This window comes from Prionailurus bengalensis, chromosome C1 (genome assembly GCF_016509475.1).
Source record: "Prionailurus bengalensis isolate Pbe53 chromosome C1, Fcat_Pben_1.1_paternal_pri, whole genome shotgun sequence".
NCBI lineage: Eukaryota > Metazoa > Chordata > Mammalia > Carnivora > Felidae > Prionailurus > Prionailurus bengalensis.
Genome location: NC_057345.1, coordinates 19600806 through 19619131, shown reverse-complemented (window position 1 = coordinate 19619131; position 18326 = coordinate 19600806). Strand labels below are relative to the sequence as shown.

Sequence of the window (18326 nt, the reverse complement as noted above, 5' to 3'; positions counted from 1 at the left end):
TTTATGATTGGGGCGCCCGGCTGGCTCAGTCGGTAAAACATGCAACTCTTGATCTCCAGGTTGTGAGTTTGAGTCCCTTGTTGGGTGTAGAAATTACTTGAAAAAATAAAATCTTAACCGCCCCCCCCCCCCATTTATGATATAGTAATGGGTTTATTAGCATGAAATAACAAGACTGGAAGTTAAAGTTAAATTTTCCTTTTCTTTCATGCTTTTTATTTTTGAGAGAGGGAGGGAGGGAGGGGCAGAGAGAGAGGGGGGACAAAGGATCCAAAACAAGCTCTCTGCTGACAGCAGCAAGCCTGCTGTGGGGCTCTAACTCACGAACCATGCATTCATGTCCCGAGTCGAAGTTGGACACTCAACTGATTGAGCCACCCAGGTGCCCCTAAATTTTCCTTTTCTAATGATATCAGCTAAACTCTGGGGTGGTCTTTGACTCACCTTTTCACATGTATTTATCAGTTAACCACTAAATATAAGGAATCAGAAGAATAATGGAGAAGCCTGGGTTACTGGTGTGAGAACGAGTGGATTTACCATTTGGTCACTGACCTTCTACTGGGCTCAGAGGTGCCCAATCAATGGCAGCTATGTCGCAGGAGTGTCTGAAGGGGTGTGATTTAATGGTGGGCTAATAACTATCACGATTCTGAAACAGTTATGAGCATACATAATGTTGAGACACTTGCAATAACTACAATTTGGATGAAAAAATCTGTGATTTAGAGGTGCCAGGGTGGCTCAGTCAGTTGAGCGTCTGACTTTGGCTCAGGACATGACCTCATGAGTTCAAGCCCCACATCGGGCTCTGTGCTGACAGCTCAGGGCCTGGAGCCTCCTTTGGATTCTGTGTCTCCCTCTCTCTCTGCCCCTCCCTCTCTCAAAAATAAACATTAAAAAAAATAAATAAATATTAAAAAAATGTTTTTTAAATCTGTGATTTCAATTGGTGACAAAGCCACAGATACTGCTAATACTTCAATCCATATAGAAGGAAGTGGTAAATTTTGGTTACAGTTTAGTGAAAATATATCACTTTTTTTCCCATCCAAGTTTATCGGCCTTCTGTATTCTGAATCCCAGTTAAGAGCTTTTCTCTTAGAACAACAATCTGTGACATACGATTTGTAGCTATCACCACCACCACCATCCCAGGCCAGGAGACTCCCAGGACTTTGGAATCAGACAGAATCACTTCCATTTGCGGTGTGACTGCGCCCAATTTCAACACCTCTCTGAACTGTTCCTTCCTGTCTAAAACAGAGACACTTAGACCTTAGTGCTGTGAAGATTTCCTTGAAGTGTTTTGAAATCTGTCAAATGGGATGGATCTGAGCTATGATTATTGCTTTAGTTCTATGGAGAGGGGCCTGGGAAGGCTTCCCAGGGCCTGCCCCTCTGACTGTGTCACTTTGGAATCCCTACCAGTGCCCCAGTACCCAGCCTTCAAAGCCTGACATGATCTTGCCCCCAAATCCAAATTCTGCACTTGGCCTCTGGATGGCCCATATAAATGGGTGTGTGTTAGTTGCCATCATTTAATAATTTCACATACAAATTGAGTTCTTTGGAACTTGGCCCGCTCCCCTGGCTCCCTCCTACCATTACATTCGGCATCAAACAAGAATGCAGATTGTTATCTGCATCTTTCAGGGTCCTCGAAGGTACCTGCAGGCTTGACTCCCTCGCTGGTGAACCAGCAGGCTCCCCTGTGCAACACAGCCCTCCCCTCTCTGGCTTTGTCTTTGGCCCCATTCATGCATCCTCATACCCTGAGCTGCACGTGTCCTTTCATCACCCCTCCGTTTTGCCCTCTTCCTTCAACAGCCTCCCTGCGGTGCTCTGGGGAAGCCCAGGAAACACACACCTGTCTCCACCACCCTGATTTCATCAAACACCTACCCTGAGCCAGCCTGAACACACAGTCCTGTAGGGCAGAAACAGACAGGGACTCACCACTCCCATGCACCCCTAAAAGGATTGGGGGCCTGACGTCCACAACATTGCCTTTATTTAAAAAAAAATTTATTTATTTAAGAGGTCATCTCTACACCCGACGTGGGACTTGAGCTCACAACCCCAAGATCAAGAGTCGCATGCTCTTCCGACCGAGGCAGCCAGGCGCCCCACATAACCTTGCCTTTATTTTCTGCTCCTAGCACCTGGCAGGGGTAGGCAGTTAAGGGCAGAGTAAATGGTAGTTTCTATTTTAAAGGTAGTTTTCTGAGTTTATAAAAGTTCCTTCTGTATCTTTGTTGTAAAATATTCAAAGGTTAGCAGTAGGTCATTATATCTCTATTCTAGGCCCAAGTGGGGACCACTGTAAAGTTTCCATTCTCTGCATATGCAGGTATTCTGTATACTATTCTGAAAACATGTTGTTGTTGTTGTTCATATTATAAGATAACCAATACCAAATGAATTAATACACGTTAAGTGCTTATAATACTGCCTGGCACAGTCAGCTGTTTTTTAACGTGCCATGGACAGCTCTCTTAATCAGTATATGCTAATCTCCTTTTATTATTGTCCCCAAGCCAAGAATAGGAAAGTCCCTGCGGGAACTTCATCTTGCAGAAAGAAGTGATATGTGCCCTCCCCCCCCCCAAGGTAATGGGCGTTGATGTAACAGAAACCAAGTGAAAAGGCTCACCAATGTTCAGGGCGACCGGGAGGGCTAATAAGGCACCCTGCCCCTCCTTTGCTTAGGGCTGACTGGTGATATCCGACCATCTGAGGAGTAGGGATAGAGCCAGGACCCGGGCTGGGGAGACCCTCCCAGTACCTGGTCCAGGTCTAAGACTCCTGAGCGCTGCCAGGCAAGGCCTTTCCTGCCCTACCCAGCCTGGCCTCCCTGGTGAGTGGGGGAGGTGCTGCTCAGGCCTGATGCTGATCTCTCTTGACAGCTGCTCCTGAAGCTGGCAGGATGGGCAGGCGGGGGAAGGGACCAGATTTAAAGGTTCAGCTGCCCCGCCCCCTGCCAGACCTGGGAGGGCAGACGCTGGTGAGCATCCTCTGAGGTATGGCTCCCATGGATATGAGAGGTCAGACACCTCTATGCCCTGATTTCCACTCCTTGGTATTATGAACACCACTAATCCTCATTCCTGCTTCCACCCCACAGGCCGCCAAGGAAGACTAGTGGCACCCACCATGAGATTTCGACGCCTGACCCCTGGCTACTTCCGGGTGCTACAGGTAAGTACCTCTAACCTACGGCTTCAGCCACGGACCCCCTCTTTCCCCTACCATAGCTGGGCTAACACCCCCAGCATCCAGGCTGTCACGTTTCCTGCCGCCTGAGCGGCCAGGGCCCAGATGGGCAGTGAAGCGAGAGGGATTGGGGTGGAATCTCCCTGGGGCAGCAATGGCATCCATATCTCCTTCACCCAGCTGTACCCTCTCAGCTCCTTCCCACCCCCCACCTTCCCAGAAGTCTCAACTGACCCCTCAGATGGACCCTCTGTGTACCTCCAGATGCAGATAGCTGGGGAGCTCAAAGCAGAGCCCCGGAGTCCACTGGCCGGGGTAGTGGCTACACTGCTGGCTGTCCTTGGACTGGGTGGCTCCTGCTATGCTGTCTGGAAGATGGTGGGGCAGCGGCGGCCGCCACAGGCCTGATGATAAAGTAGGCAGCCTCACGCCCGGGGCCTGGGGGAGGTGACTCAGTGGGGGCTGCAATCTCGGGAGCCCACTTCTTTTCTGAGGGTCAGTCCCTGATCTTCCCTCTCCCCTTCACTGACCTGGGCTCCATCTTGGGGCTCCAGCTCAGATGCCAGGACCCCTGAGGGAAAGCAAGGCTGTAGGTTCCAAAGCCGGACCAAGTGGGGGATGGACACCCTCGGCCCTGTAAACAAGAGTAACAGAGAAACCCCTACAGGGCAGGAGTTTGGAGGAGTGGCCTGGAGGTTAGAGAGTCAGAGACAAGTCCTCTTCATCCAGTTCCTTTATTGGGGGTGAGGGCACCCAGAAGAGGCCATCCACTCCCCAAACCCAGGGCCGAAATAGGTTGGCACAGTCTTTGCCAGCCTAGCCCTTGCACCACTGTCCATGGGCAGTTCCCCTGCCCTACATCCTCAGGCCATGTCAGGGAGATGTGTCCATCTCGGGGGCCTCAGTGGATACTTCTGTGGGCACGGCCAGCCGCTGGGGGGGCACATAAGAGCCCATACCCGCTGCCCTTTCGGCCTCCTCCTGACTGTAGGGCTCCACGCTCAGCTGCTTTAGCCTGGTTGAAAGAAGAGAGAGAGTTGGGAGCTGACCAGATGCAAGCCCTGTCTGCCCAGCACCCGTCCACCAGTCCTCTCCTTACTCCTTCATACCTCTTCTTGTGGTCTTTGGATCGGAAGTGGGTCTTCAGGGTGGTGGAATCGACGAAGTACCTCCTGTAGGGATGGGAGGTGGGTAAGGAGGAGAGTGAGGTGATGCATCTCAGGTATGCCTATCTCCCTGACGCGGGGCTCTGAGCCTGAAGTGATGGGAGGTCAGCAGACCCCGCGCGTCCTGGGACCCGGACCTCACGCCCCCGTCCCGTCCCGCGCACCCTTCTCCTCCCCAGGCCAGGCCCGGCCGGGACTCACGCGCAGGCCAGACAGCGATGCAGGCCGCCCCCTGGCAGGTCGGGGTCGGGCTCGGAGCCCAGGTCTGGACGAGACCGTGCGGGAACCTGGGGCCGCAGCTCGCGGTGAATTTCGTCCAGGTCCGGCTGCCGCCGCTTCGCCTTCATCTGGCGGGCCAGGGAGTGGGCTCGGTGAGCACCCGTCCGACGGGAGCGACCCATGGCCAGTGACGGCGGGGCCAGGGGGCCCAGAGCCGGGTCAGGGGCACACGTGCGGGCGCTTCCGGATTGCTGGATGACGTCAAGGACGCCCGGGGGCGGAGCAGGTTCGTCCAGACTGCCTCAGATGACGTCACTCGCGCAGGCCGCTCCTTGAGCGCCCCCAGGCGGCGGTCGACGTCAGAGACGGAGCGCCGGGCGGGGCCCAAAGCTTCGGCTTCCGCCCAGGGCGAGGCTTTGGCCCGGGAGCGGCTGGGTGGTGCGGGCCCCCGGGGGATTCCGCCCCCTGACCTCCGGTCCCTTCTGGCCCGACCTGTCTCTACTCCATCCCTTGGCACTATCACCCCATGCTTGTTCCCAGATCTTAGACTCCACGGTCAGCGGGGGGAGGGAATATGCCTTGAGCATCTCTGGGAGGCACTGAAAAATGTCTGTGATGTGAATAAATGAATTAATGAGTGCGAGTGAGTAAGTTTGGGATCTGGCCCCACAGGGACTCCTGAGATACCTCCAGTTCCTGACAAAGCGCTCACCACTTCTCACCGTTCCCCAGTTATTCCCTTGGGTCTCCGTCCTTCGTGCACCCCCTGTCAAATCCGTGAGCAAGGAGTGTTCTGCTCAGGCATCTCCTCAGACTGCACGGGGTCAGCAACTCTCACAAGAAGTGGAAGGGCTGGCAGAAGCAGCTCTCATCTTTGCCCCCTTTCTCTGAGCCCTGGACTCCCTGGTGTGGGCTGGCAGCAAAGGCAGAGATACAGCCTAGGTATTTTGTGCTCAGAGTGGGGAGAAGGCCAGAGAGCCTTTCTCCGTTCATTGGAGCCTGGTGCCTTCCTGGCTGACCAGAGCAGCTCAGCAATAATTCAGGGGCTCCAGCTCTTTGGAACCTGTTGCCAGGAAACAGGGAGACATGCACGTGCATCCCTGGGAGGGGAATCAGTTTCCAGCCCAGACAAAGCAGAGAAATGTAAGCCCAGGGTGCCAGCCAGGGGCTTTGAGACCTCCCCACTCCAGTTCACAGTTGAGTGGGGACATAGGGCAGGGCCTGCTGAAGGCACAACTGGTATGGCTACAGTCACAGGGGCACCGGTGTGGGTCTTGGGCCCAAGGACTTTATAAATGGACTTTGTGAATGCAAGCAGATTTTTTTTGGAGCCATTCCAAGAGATCAAATTCAAGTACCCGTAGGGCCAGGAAGCGGGCCTCCGTGGAGAGAGATGTCTCCATTATTCTTGGCCAATATGGGTCAAGACAAGGGGCTGAGGCCACAGAAGCCAGCTCTGTCCTGTCTCCACCCCAGACTCCTCTGGATCAGTTCACCTGCCTGACAGTGTGCCAGCTGGGGAGGCTGGTGCATCTTTAATGAAGTCACCTGATCCCTGGGACAGGCTCTGGGCCTCACCAAGTTCCTGGAGCCAGACCCGCTGGGTGCCCACTGAGTCACTGCCTTCCTGAGCTTGGGTGCCAGGCCTGTTTTCCCTGCAGCCATGAACCAGGCCTTCTGGAAAACCTACAAGTCCAAAGTGTTACAGACCCTCAGTGGGGAATCTGAGGAAGACCTGGCAGAGGAGGTGGGTACCATCCATGTTTGCTGGGTGGGTCATGGGCAGAGAGAGCAGGAGTGAGATACAATGAAGAGCAAGGGACAGGCTCTGTGAGGGGAGGCACATTTGTGCAGAAACAATTGGCACCTTCAAGGATGACAAATGGCCTGGTGCCGAAAGCCAGGATATTTCAGGAAACTGAGGAAGAAGATTGGGGGGCCACGGGAAAAAATGGTCATTGTCTCCCACGATGGACTCCATCTCCAAAGATGGCAGCCAAGGGCTGCCACATGGAAGAGACCAGGAGGCAGTAGCCACATGGGGCACATGCAGCCTGACACAACTTCCTAATGGGCAGAGCTAAGCAGAATTGGGATGGCTTGCCTGGAGAGGAAGTGAGGCCTATGGTCCTAGAAGTCGTGCTTGCCCTTAGAGGGTCACTGTTGCAGCATCAGATCAGAGCCAGACTTGGAGCATGTTTATTCTGACATTTAAAAAAAATCAAAAAGGCTCTGACACTGGGAACGGTCTTACATCTAGAGGCTGTAGTAAGTAGCAGTTCGTGCAAACAGATGTGGCAGGGGCAGGAATTAGTTCTATAGGGTGTGTGTGTGTGTGTGTGTGTGTGTGTGTATCTCCATCTTTGTGTCTGTGGATGGGTGGAGAGGTTTAGTGTGCTGTAGATGGGCCTCTGCGCCGCTGCCTGAATTTCTGTAAGTTCACAGGTGTGAATGGTATAACAGTGTACGTGTCCTTGTATAGGTGCCTCACAGCACGTACAGCTATGTACAGGCGAAGAGGCATAGCCCTGTGGAGGCATGCTCATGTACAGGTGTGTGTCTACATCAGCATGCATGCCATTGTCCACACATTTTTGGGTGTGTGTGGATACGTCCATGGGTGGGCAGGTATGTGGGCTCAAGGGTGTCTGCAGGGGTTTCCTATACAGGTAAGGTATGTGACTGGTGACTTTGTGTAGAGGTACACTTGTATGTATTTATGGAGGGCGTGAGGGGACCAGATGGGTGTTTAGTTGTGGGGGGTTGGGGTGCCGGGGTGTGCGTACTAGGCTAGCAGCAGGGGAGGGAAGTCCCATTCCTCTGGGACCTCTCTCATGCTGGGAGGGGTCTTGTGTCCCAGAGAGGGAACCCAGCGTTAGTGGACTCTGAGCCGGCAGAACCTACCGAAGAGGCTTTCCATCCCATGTCCCAGTTGGCCCGCCGGGTGAGTTCTTCCTTCTTTACCCCAGCCCTGGGGAGCCTGGAGGAGGCTGCTGTGGAATCCTGGGAGGTGGTGCTATGACCCTTCCCTGACTCCCAGCCCCTTCCTCCTAGGTTCAGGGGGTCGGGGTGAAAGGTTGGCTGACAATGTCGTCTCTGTTTAACAAAGAAGATGAGGACAAACTGCTGCCACCGGAGCCCTGTGCCGACCAGTATGTGTTGGTGGGGGCTGGGATGGGCCTGGGGTCTCCCTTCTCCCACGTCCTTTCCTTCTGGTCTATTTGTCTTTCTGACCAAGGAGGGAGGGGGAGAGGCAGCCACGGGCTGTTTCAGTTTCTCTCAGCAGGAAAGAGGCCAAATCATCATATCTGGAGATTAGGTTAGATCTCAGGGGGACTTTAAGGGCTGTTGGGATTAAGGTGCTAGGAGGTATTTTAGGCTCTTTTTCCCCATCCACATGGGAGGGGTCATCTCCCTACAATCAGGGAACAGAAGACAGAAACTTTAGGCGCTTGGAACTGAGGGTGGTCCAGATCAGTGGTTCCCAATACCCTCATCCTCCTAGGGAATTTCTGCCAGACCCTCCTTCAAAGATTCTGATTCAGCAGATGCAGGATGAGGCCTGGGGTCTATATTTGCAGCCAGGCTCCTGAAGACCTGAGGCGGGCTAGTCTAGGGACCGCTGTCTTGCTGGGGATTAGGGGATGGTACCCGGGCCAGCTCCTTTCTCCTAGCTCTATTTTGGCATACACTGCCTCCCTGCCCTTTCCTTCAGCCCAGTCCTGCCTCCTTCCTCTGACATTCTCTTATTCCTTTCTCCCTTCCAGTCCCCCTGACCCACCCATCTCTCCAGCTCCGGGGTTTCCTTTCTGTCCCCTGGCGCTCATCTCTTGTCCCTCCCAGAGCTCCAAGGACCCTTCCTTAGCCCTGAGGCTCCCACCTCAAGCCTCATCACCGTTCCTTGACTGCCCTTCCCCTCCAGGCCACCTCCCCAGTCCTCCTCCCGGCTAAGCCTCTGATCTAGGCGTTTCTCATTCCTCTGGGTCTCCTCACCTGTCCTCTCCAGGGTTCCCTCATTTTCCTAGTCCCCCTTTCCCTCCACCCCAGAACATTGCCCCTGCCCCCGCCCCCGCCCTGCCTCTTTCCCCAGCGCTGCAACCCCGGCTTCAAAGACCCTTTCTCGAAGATTCTGACCTCGCCCCTTCCCCCGGATGGGGACTTGCGCGGGGGTCTCACTCCTCCCGCTAGCACCGCTGGGCCCCGCCACTCTCTCCGGTCCCCTCCCACAGCTTTCCGGACCCGGCGCCTCAGGCTTCCCTTCTCTGGCCTTGCCCCTCTCCCCGAGTTCCTTCCCTAAACCCCCGACCCCTACTCTCTCCCCAGGGATCTTGGTCTCGGCCCCCTCTTCTCAGACCCCTCCCCTAATCCCCTGACCCTGTCCCACTCCGGCCTCCTTTCCCAGTGCCTCTGAACCCTCCCCTGGCCTCCAGGTCCTGACCTGCGTCCAGTCTCCCGGCACGCCCCCCCCCCCCCCCTGTCATCTGACCTCACCCTGGCTTCCCCGGCCCCACTCTTAGCGTCTGCACCCCGTCTCCCCTCTTCGTCCTCTCCTCCCGCCTCTCGGCCGGCCCCTGACCCGTCCCTCTCCCGCAGCCCGCTGGCGGCGAAGTCCCCCTCGCAGGCGGTGGCCGCGGCGGAGGCGGAGCCTCGAGGGTCCGGATTCTGGGACACGTTCGCCAGCAGGTGGCAGCAGCAGCAGGCGGCCGCGGCGTCAATACTGCGCGGCGCCGAACCCAGCCGGGAGCCGGACCCCGAAGCCGGGGACGAGGCCGCGGAGGAGGCCGCCGAGCGCCCGGAGCCTGGGGAGGCCGACACCGTGGCCGGCTTCAAGTGGGGCTTCCTCACCCACAAACTGGCCGAGATGAGGGTGAAGGCTGCGCCCAAGGGTGACTAGCCGGCCGGTCCAACAAGGCGCCCGCTCTTCCCCTCGCCCCCCCCCCCCCCATAAAAGCCCTGACCCTGACCCGACACCCTGTGTGACCGCGTGCTTTTGTCCGGACCTCAGGGATGACTGCTTCTGGGTGGGCAACCTCAAGGCGGGGTCCAGCTCAAAGCGTCCTCCACCTCTCCCCCCAAAAACGTACAGGGAGAAAATGACCAGACAGTCCTGGTGTCAGGAAAGGTTGTGTCCCATTTAGACTACAACTTTCCAGGAAGCTGAGGAGCCCTAAAGAACAGGGCCCGTCGCCCTGTTCAGCCTCTTTTCATTCGACAAACGTTGCCTGTGGCCCTTTTATGTGCACAGTCCCTGTACTCGGGGAAGGAAGGTCAGAGACAAAGGAAAGAACTCAAACTACCAGCGGGTCCCACACAAAGTGACAAGTTGAGGCATAAAAATAAGGCTGTACTTGGGAGCTCGGAGGAGATGAGGCCGATTGGGAAATTCAGGAATTTCTGAGGGAGAATGAATATATGTAATCTTAGAAGGATGAGTGGAAAAAAAGGGGAAGGTAACTCAGGCAAAGGGAGGATGACCGTAAACAAAGACGTGGACGTGTGTGAGGTAAACAGGGGACCCTGTGTGTCTCTGACGGAAAGGAAGACAGTGGCAGGATGTGAGGCTCCTGGTTGGCAAAATCCTCATTTGAAGAGTCCCTTCCTTTACTGTCCTCAATTCTGGATTCTTCACATCTCAGCCCATTCATAGCTAGTAACCAAAAGGGGGCAGCAAATCTCCAGGAATGCGGGCGGCCTTTCCGGGCCGGCGGATCCCAGGTTTTTGGGGCAGACCCCTCGCCAGAACTCCCCAAACGCGCTATTCCAGGCTCCCAGCTTTAGTTTGGACCGACCTCACTCAGGTCAGGATCAGTGGGGAAGATGATCATAGTAGAGTCACTACCAATTCAGTAGCGGTTTTAGCGGCTGTCGTTTATTGAACATTTCCTATACGCCAGTCACTTGGCCATGAGCTTGAGGACCCTTTCAAAAATACTTTGATCACCGAGGGGTGCAACTGTGATTCGGAGAGGTTAAGTGTCTGCCTAGGGTCACGCAGTGAGCCTGGAACCCACACTCCAAACCCACGCACCTAACCACGCAAGCCCGCCCCGCCTCTTTCCTCAATATGGACTCTCTAATCCAACATCACGACTCCTTTAAATAACATTGTGGTTTTATTCAGCAGATTCTCTGATCTCCCACCCCAGACCTCTCTCCCCAGACCCGGCCTCCACAGGGGCCACATAGCTGCCCCCTCCCCCTCCGCCGTCTGCGCTGGGAAGGGCCTTTGGGAATCATTTTGTCCCAGCCTCCCAAGGTTCACAAGGGGAAGCCCAGATCCAGAGGAAAGGTCTCGCCCCACGGCACCCGGAGCGTCAGAGGCAGGGCGTCCCTTCCGGTGCCCGGGTCCAGCCCCGCGCCCACCCCTTAACCCTGCCCGGACTCCGGACTTCCCGGAAGCCCGCTCCCGAGCGGCCGCAATCACACCTCGGACTCGCGCGGCGGGTCGCGGGCGCGCTGGCAGCCGTACAGCCACTGGATGACGCGCGCGTTGCGCTCCACCACGGACACCGGGGGGCGCCCGTCCCGCGCCGAGCCCGCGGCCTCCGAGCCGCCGCCGCCGCCGCCGCCGCCCCCGCCGCCGCCAGCACCGTCCGGGCGATCCGTGTCGCTGGACGTCCAGTCGCTGGTGTCCCCGGAGCCGGGCGGCGGCGGCGCCCCGGGCTGGGGGCTGGCGTCGGCGCCCCAGCTCTGCGGAGAGAAGCGCTCAGCGCCCAGCACCTCCACCAGCGCGCGCTCCAGGCCGCAGTAGTTGAAGAAGCGCTCCTTCTCCGACAAGGGCAGTGAGCATGTGGGGCACAGCGCCCGCTTTCCTGACGCTTCCGGGGCATCTTGGGGAGCGGCCCAAGCCCCAGGAGCCGCTGGTCGCTCGGTTGGGCCGGGACTGCTCGAGGTGGCGTCGCGGGGGGCCCCCAGGAAGAGGCGCCGCACCAGCCCCTGGCCCTTGGCGTTCTCTTTGTTCACCGAAGCCTTGCAGTCCCGCTTCTGGCGGTAGAAGATGAGGGAGTCAGGCCTTGGCAGCCGCCTGCCGCTGCTCCGGCGGGCGGGCCTGGGCGTCCTGGGCGATCCAGGGGGTCCCAACTCATTGTAGGGGTGCGGGGAGAGCGGTCCGGGACCCCCACGCAGGGCTGGCTCCTGACGTCGTGCTATCACTTGGTGTGTCTTGACATACTTGGCTTTGTCGGCCTCCAACCTCTCCACGGCGCTGGGGGTCCGTCCCCTGGACGGGGTGGAGGGAGAGGCCAGGATCATCTTAGCGGAGCTGGGCAGGATAGTACCCCATAAGCCACTGGAGGGAGGAAGCCAGTTGAGGAGCCAAGAGCAATTGGTCGGGACTCCCTGGTACCTACAGGGAAGGAGGAATGGTCAGTGGGAAAGAGTAGATGGCCCTGCACCTCTCCTGTAGGCATTCCTGGGAATAGGATCAGCCAGCCACCCCTCCCCCATCCAAATCAACCAGTGCCGTGTCCAGGGGGCAGAAGCTCAGGCCACCTCTTCCCCTGCTCTCCTATCCCTCAAAGAGGTTGAGCAGGGGCTCCCTGGCCGCCCAGAAAAAAAATGCCCCTTTGGGGCACCTGGGTGGCTCAGTCGGTTAAGCGCCGACTTCCGCTCAGGTCGTGATCTCACAGTCCGTGAGTTCGAGCCCCGCGTCAGGCTCTGTGCTAACAGCTCAGAGCCTGGAGCCTGCTTTGGATTCTGTGTCTCCCTCTCTCTCTGCCCTTCCCCTGCTCGTGCTCTGTCTGTCTCAAAAATAATAAATAAAAACATTAAAAAAAATTGTTTTAATGCCCCTTTGAGGGTGCCCTAATCTGGCCGCGGAGCCATGCCAAGCAAGCATCAGCAAGCAGGACACTTGGAAAAGGAAGTGGGGCTGGTCCCAGCTCAATTCCCGCAAGTGGCCTCAACCGGAAAAAATACCTCTTCCCAACCCAGCAACTTTGAATCCTAGACAAGAAGGCTCCCCAGCCACAGGCTGGCTCTGGCGGGGTCCACCCTTCCCTCCCTGAAGCACTGGGGGTCAGGGATATAACTACAGGGTAGGAACCTCCAGTAATTGCAGCCAACTGCCCTGCCCAGTCCCAGCAGGGCCATGGGGAAGGAGAGAGAGAGAGCTGGTCACGAGGTCAGATCAGCCAGCTACCTGCCACCTCTGTACCTCTGCCAAGGAAATTCCCCAATGCCCAACTGTAAACATCACCTCTGCATTTCCATTTCACGGAGAAGGAAACTGATAGAGAGCAAGGGGCTTAATCAGGTCTTACTGAGAGTTAGGAGACGGGTCTCTAACCTCGCACTGCAGAACTAGTCCAGCTGGCGCCTCTCCTTGCCTATCAGAACTTCCCTCTTGTGTTTTGCTTCTATTCCTGCTGCTATAAAACCAAGCAGTTTCCATGAGATGTGGGCCCTTTGCCTCACTCAAAAGTTCCCTCCACAAATTCTTCCCCATAACCGGCCAGCATTCCCGGAAATCTGCCCTCGGGGTCCCTGCCCTCTTCTCATCCTGAGACCCTGTGACCCTTGTCCGCCACCTCCCCTCGGCCACTGGGGAAGAGGACCTGGGGCGGTTGTAAATCAAGAGCTGACAGTTCCGCTGGCAGTAACAGAGGGGGCCACCCACATGGCTCAGCAAACCCCATGCCACCCCTGCTCCCTGAATCCTCCATTCAGTTGAAAGGGAGACATAAGTTCTGGGGGCTGAGGGACCTGACCTCCAGTCTAGAGGCAACAAAAGAACAGAACTTGCCAGGGATAGAGGGAGGGTCCCCGCCCCCAGAGGCCTTGGAACAGAGACCCTGCCAACCCCCCCAGCCCAGCATAGCCAGTTCAGCTTTACTGGCTCTGTGTCTGTCTCTCTCTGTGTCTCTCTGCCTGTCTCTGTCTCTGTCTCTGTCTCTGTCTCTCTCTCTCTCTCTCTCTCTCTCTCTCACACACACACACACACACACACACACCTATCTAGTGTTTAGTAAGTCAGTCCATAGGTAGTTGGTGGCTGGGAACTCAGGCAGCAAGGAGAGCCTGGAAGTGTCCTCCCTCCCAGCTCTCAAGAAATAACACCAGGCAATGGGTCAGATTCCAAGGTCCCAGGAGGGCACTGTGCTTGTCTGACCTCATGGTTATCCTCCCATCCCCTTCTCCTCTTCCCAGCCCAGAGGAGCAAGGCTATAAAAAGTCCTTAAACACAGGGACCAAAATAATCTGCCGTCCGCTGTCTCTTCCCTGCCTCCTGGGTTGGCCCTGATGCTCGACCACAGATGTTCCACCCTAGAAGCCTGGCAGACATTAGGGTGCCCTCCGTCCATTTGCCCACCTTCTCCCAGTCCTGTGGTTAGTGGTCTGAACTTTGCTCATGGCTTCAGCTCTGGACATGGGCTGGGGGATTTGTTCGCTGGCTTCGTGTCAGCCTCCCAGCTCTAGGGTCCCTGAGTGCCTGCCCACCCCAGCCTGGGCTCAGGATGCACTCACCTCTGAGTATGGAGGCTGAATGCAGGGGTCCCTGGGAAGGACCACAGGAGGCCAGGAGGGACAGCAAGGACTGGAAGTAACTTTGGTAGCAGCCAAACCTCACTCTCCACAGGAAAAGGCGAGAGAGCCTCCACCCCCCCACCTCCAGATTAACCCTTGCCTTCCTGACCAGGAGCCTGGTCTCCAGTTAACTCCTTCCTGGTCACAGTCTCAGTGCTGGAGAGGACCCTTGGACCAGGTCCAGCTCCTTTATTTTACAGCTGGCCACACAGGCCCTGACAGGTTAAGTGATTTGTATGGAGGCACAGTGAGCTTGGGACACTGCCAGGACCCTAGATAAGGTCTCCCGATTCCCTAGCTTCCTCCAGAGGCCTGGGGTAGGGACATTCTATTCATGTGGGGCCAGTCCCCTCTGCTAGGTGTTTGCAGAACCTCTTGGTTAAATGGGAAGGCAGAGCAGGGTCCTAACTGACTGTGCTGTTTCCTCTGTAGCAGGTTTAGGCCTGTCCTGATTGGGGTGTGTGGATGGTGTCAAGCCTGCTCTCCCTAGGGGTGAGGCCAGGAATCTGCAGCCTAAGGGTGGGGGCATGGGTGCCGCAGATGTGCGGGGTGAGCCTGTCCCAGCAAGTCTTGGGAAGACAGCCACCTTGGAGCCCATTGGAGGTGCCTCTGCCCATGGTCCTCTTATGGCCAATGAGATTGGCTGGGAAGAGGTGGTGAAGGAAGGATTCTGGGGCCAAGCCTGGGTCCTTTGGTCTCCTTTCTCCCTTGCCCCACCAGGGACTTCTAGAGCTGACATCTCATGTCTCAAGGGGGAGCCCTGTCCCTGCAGTGCTTGGTGCCGGGAGACCTCTTTCCTTCTCCCCAGTAAACTGCAGCACCCAGAGCAAAAAAGTCAATGTCCCTGCCAAGGGGCCCCTGCCCTCCTTCAACTGACCACTTTCCACAAATCCCTTTCCCTCTCATGTAGAACTTTCAATGTCTGCAAAGCACATTCACACCTGTGCTCTTGGATCTCCTTTGTCTATCCTAAAAACCCTAGGGGGTGCCCCCCCCCAGCAGAGGTGACCATCCCACTTGATGGATGAAGAAACAGGATCTTGCCAAAACTCAACTCCAAAACCACTCTCCACTGTACCCTCTGTCTGTAAAGTAAGGTAATGAGACTGAAAAAATCAGAGGCCCATTTGCTGGTAAGAGATTTTTATCACCTAGTTAAAGGAAGTGTTTTGTTTTTTGGGGGGTTTTTTTTGGTCCACGATAGTTCCATATTGTATTATTACGGCTCTTTGAGAAGTGCTTTCATCTACACGATCACAGTTCATCCCTCGGACAATCTTTGGGGAGTAGTAGGTTTTAGTTCCCCCATTTGACAGTTGAGAATACCGAGACTCAGAGATGTGAAATGACTGATCCAAGCTCACACAAGGCAAAGAACTTCTACTGGGAGATTAATATATGCTGGACACTGTTCTGTGTGTGCTTCATGCCATGACTAATATGTTTAAATCTCCAAACAACCCAGTGAAATGGGTACTTTCTTTCTCCTAATTTTATAGATGCAGGTTGGAGTCTTGGCCCATAGCGCTGAGATCTGGTGGTGAAGGGGTTAAGCGTGGAGGCTGGGCAGGGCCCAGCTGGGATGCTGTCAATGGCAGGAAACCTGGCCCGTGAAGGAGGGGGAGGATGGGGCTGTTGTGTCTGACAACCCCCATCCCTTTGGTCTTAAAGGAGCATCCGGGTTGGGAAGGGCAGGTAGGGTGGGGTGGGGAGTGGGCTTCTCAGCTCTTTTCTAGGACAGATGCTGGACTGCAGAATGAGGGATTCAGAGTGGAACGCAGGGGCTGCCCTGGGGCAGCCCCTCGTCTGATGAGGGTGACTAGAAGGGACTCTGCTTATAGGAGCACTCCATCAGATGGGGGAGGCAGCCCCAGCCCTCGGAGCGCCCAGTCAGAGGGGGGAGACACAGCTCTGGAGTCCGAGGTGGGGGATGGTCAAGTAGCCTTGCTCTCACCAGCACACAGTCTGAGGGGTGACAGTACCCTGTCCCAGGATGCCAATGGAAACAGACCCTCTACTGTGCTGGCGGAGCAGGCTCATGGAGGAGAGGTCAAACTGGATTGGCCTTCTGGGTAAGAGAGCCCTGCAAGTCAGCGAGAGAGTGAGGAGTGGGGAGATCATGAGGTGGAGCTCCAGCTGCCTGCCCCCACCCCGTCTCTGGGTCACACTTGCCATGAACGGATCATCTGTCTTTCTGGTAATGGATCCCTAGGGACATCCTTAAAGTGGCTCCTTCCGGTGCTAGAGGCAGGACCCTGGGCCTGTGGGAGGCCAAATCTGAGAGATATTTCCTTCCCATTTCCAAGCTCATTCCCGGATCACCTTGATGATCAGTTGGAAATGGGCTGAGTCAGAACTGGCTCCTTCCGGAGAAGGGGGGGGGGGGTGGGGAGGCTGGGGGAGCAGCTCTGGTCAGTGTCGGGAATAATGAGAAGGCTCTGGGAGGCCTTCAGATCCAGCCTCAGGCCCCCGACCCACACTGTCACCTCCCTTAGCAGCCAGCTACAGGCCCCTCACCACAGCCACACACACCTCAGCCCCTGCCTTTGATTCTAACCCTGGTGTAACCGCTCACTGGCTGTGTGGCCTGGAGCAAGAACTCAACCTCTCTGAGTTTCCTTCTGTGTAAAATCGGAATGAGAAGACCCAGGTCTTGAGTGGCACAAAGAAGTGGCAGCTGAGAAAGCCCCTGGTGCCTCAAGGTGCGCATAAATGTTAGATGGATCTGCCTCTTAGCCCCTGCCCTGCAATGACACCTCCGGCCTAAATGGTTTCTAACCCCACAGTCTCAGCTGCTGTCAACAAATCATTCTGAACTCTGCTCTGCGCTGTGGGGTCAGCAGCAGGGTCAGACCGGTTTCTGCCCTCAGGGAGCTCAGCCTGCTTAGGGGTGGATTGGGGGGCAGGGGCATGACAGACTGATCACAACTTCAGCCAGAGCAGCTCTTCTTTCTGTGACCGAGATGAACAAAGCAGGGGAGAGGGGAGGACGTGTGTTCTGCCAGAGAAGAGGGGGGGGTACGTTTTTCAAAGAGGGGGTATCTGGGCCTGGAAGGGATTTCTGGCAGGGGTGGGATGTCTGGTGGGGTCTGGAGGAGGGGGGTGTTGGGGGAGGGATGGTGAAAGCTACAGGCCCCAAAACAGCAGGAGCCAGGGTGTCAGGGAGGGGACTGCAGGGGGTGTGGAGAGGGGAGGGGAGGAGGGGGAGAGAGAGGGAGGAGAGGGAGCGAGGGACAGAGGGAGGGAGAGGCTCAGGAGGCCTGAGAGACAAGATGGGGTGCCGAGAAGGGAGGAGATGCGTGAGGTGGTGGGGGGTCCTGAGAAAAGGCGGCTCAGCAGAGAGGGCTCCGGGAGGGGTCAGGAGCTGCCAGCAGGAGGGGCCCATGGCGCCGATGAGGCCCCAGCACCACAGGAGGGGCCCCCTGCGCCATGTGCGCCCCCAGGGAGATCAGAGCAGCTATCCTGTAATTCGGGACCTTCCGTTTAGGAAAGAATCTCAGCCACAACAATAGCCTGGCTCCCGCTCTGCCTCCGAGGGGTGCGGCCTCTGGGCAGAGCCGTTGCCCAGCACCCACCGGGGGAGGGAAGGGCAGCGGGGTCGTGGAGAGGAAGGTGTCATGACACGCTGTTTGTGGAGCCCCTCCGCGTTGCCAGTGAACACAGTGAGTAAGAGAGAGGCTGTCCGCTCGCACAGCGCTTCCAGCGCAGGGTTAGAATAAGGAAACCAACTCCATTTACTGTCCGCTGTGCGCGAGGCGCTGCGCTCCTCGCGACACCTGCTTCTTCCCAAACCCTAGGGGGTGCGGGGAGCGAGCGGGCAGAGGCGGAGAAGTGACTCGGCCAGGGTCACACGGCTTGGAGGCGGCAGAGCCGGGCCTGCAGAGCGGACTCGCACCCACAGGGCAGCACCCGCGGCCCGGGCTCTTGGGCAGATCTGCTCTCCCTCGAGGTGGAGCCCGGAGTCTTCCGGACGCACGCACGGGCGGGCACGAGGGCAGCCCCGGGTGGCAGCGCTTCCCCACCTGCTGGCACCTCCTCCGCCCCCACGCCTTTCTCTGGTCACCCTCACTTTCCTCCGCTGGCCTCAGCGAGGGCGCCTCTTGATCCAGTGCAAGGAACCCAAACCATCCAGTCTCCGCTTAGCCGAGTAGGGAACACACACATGGGAGAGCAGTCGGGGGCAGGGTTCGCGTGGAACGC

General features: G+C 56.8%; 4 protein-coding genes across 5 annotated transcripts; 2 read left to right on the top strand and 2 right to left on the bottom strand.

Moving 5' to 3' along the window:
- Positions 1-2990: 2990 nt before the first annotated feature.
- On the top strand, positions 2991-5241 carry LOC122480117 (putative transmembrane protein ZNF593OS). 2 transcript variants are annotated; one of them, XM_043574131.1, is made up of 4 exons: positions 2991-3023; positions 3128-3201; positions 3481-3631; positions 4562-5241. In XM_043574131.1, exons 2-3 carry the CDS (start codon positions 3157-3159, stop codon positions 3622-3624), a joined length of 189 nt encoding a protein of 62 aa, XP_043430066.1. In that variant the 5' UTR covers positions 2991-3023; positions 3128-3156; the 3' UTR covers positions 3625-3631; positions 4562-5241. The 2 variants fall into 2 exon arrangements, with proteins under 2 accessions (XP_043430066.1, XP_043430065.1); XM_043574130.1 differs by having other exon boundaries at positions 3481-5241.
- Positions 3937-4783, bottom strand: ZNF593 (zinc finger protein 593). The gene is made up of 3 exons (XM_043574129.1): positions 4584-4783; positions 4326-4388; positions 3937-4231 (listed from the first exon to the last, which is right to left on the bottom strand). Exons 1-3 carry the CDS (start codon positions 4781-4783, stop codon positions 4090-4092), a joined length of 405 nt encoding a protein of 134 aa, XP_043430064.1. The 3' UTR covers positions 3937-4089.
- CC1H1orf232 (chromosome C1 C1orf232 homolog) lies at positions 4776-9532 on the top strand. The gene is made up of 5 exons (XM_043574128.1): positions 4776-4887; positions 5274-6348; positions 7462-7545; positions 7656-7753; positions 9195-9532. Exons 2-5 carry the CDS (start codon positions 6265-6267, stop codon positions 9493-9495), a joined length of 567 nt encoding a protein of 188 aa, XP_043430063.1. The 5' UTR covers positions 4776-4887; positions 5274-6264; the 3' UTR covers positions 9496-9532.
- Positions 9533-10695: 1163 nt separating this feature from the next.
- Positions 10696-14793, bottom strand: FAM110D (family with sequence similarity 110 member D). Its single transcript, XM_043574127.1, has 2 exons — positions 14067-14793; positions 10696-11946 (listed from the first exon to the last, which is right to left on the bottom strand). The coding sequence occupies exon 2, from the start codon at positions 11850-11852 to the stop codon at positions 11022-11024; it is 831 nt and encodes a 276-aa protein (XP_043430062.1). The 5' UTR covers positions 11853-11946; positions 14067-14793; the 3' UTR covers positions 10696-11021.
- Positions 14794-18326: the final 3533 nt, after the last annotated feature.

Bases quoted from the DNA above. Each gene is read 5' to 3' on its own strand.
- ZNF593 (XM_043574129.1), bottom strand. From the start codon at position 4,783: ATGGGTCGCTCCCGTCGGACGGGTGCTCACCGAGCCCACTCCCTGGCC. The intron at 4,389-4,583 runs GTGAGTCCCGGC...CCATCCCTACAG, and splicing joins CATCGCTGTCTGGCCTGCGC to GAGGTACTTCGTCGATTCCA. The intron at 4,232-4,325 runs GTATGAAGGAGT...TCTTTCAACCAG, and splicing joins TCCAAAGACCACAAGAAGAG to GCTAAAGCAGCTGAGCGTGG.
- LOC122480117 (XM_043574131.1), top strand. From the start codon at position 3,157: ATGAGATTTCGACGCCTGACCCCTGGCTACTTCCGGGTGCTACAG. The intron at 3,202-3,480 runs GTAAGTACCTCT...GTGTACCTCCAG, and splicing joins GCTACTTCCGGGTGCTACAG to ATGCAGATAGCTGGGGAGCT.
- FAM110D (XM_043574127.1), bottom strand. From the start codon at position 11,852: ATGATCCTGGCCTCTCCCTCCACCCCGTCCAGGGGACGGACCCCCAGC.
- CC1H1orf232 (XM_043574128.1), top strand. From the start codon at position 6,265: ATGAACCAGGCCTTCTGGAAAACCTACAAGTCCAAAGTGTTACAGACC. The intron at 6,349-7,461 runs GTGGGTACCATC...CTTGTGTCCCAG, and splicing joins AGGAAGACCTGGCAGAGGAG to AGAGGGAACCCAGCGTTAGT. The intron at 7,754-9,194 runs GTATGTGTTGGT...CCTCTCCCGCAG, and splicing joins CCGGAGCCCTGTGCCGACCA to CCCGCTGGCGGCGAAGTCCC.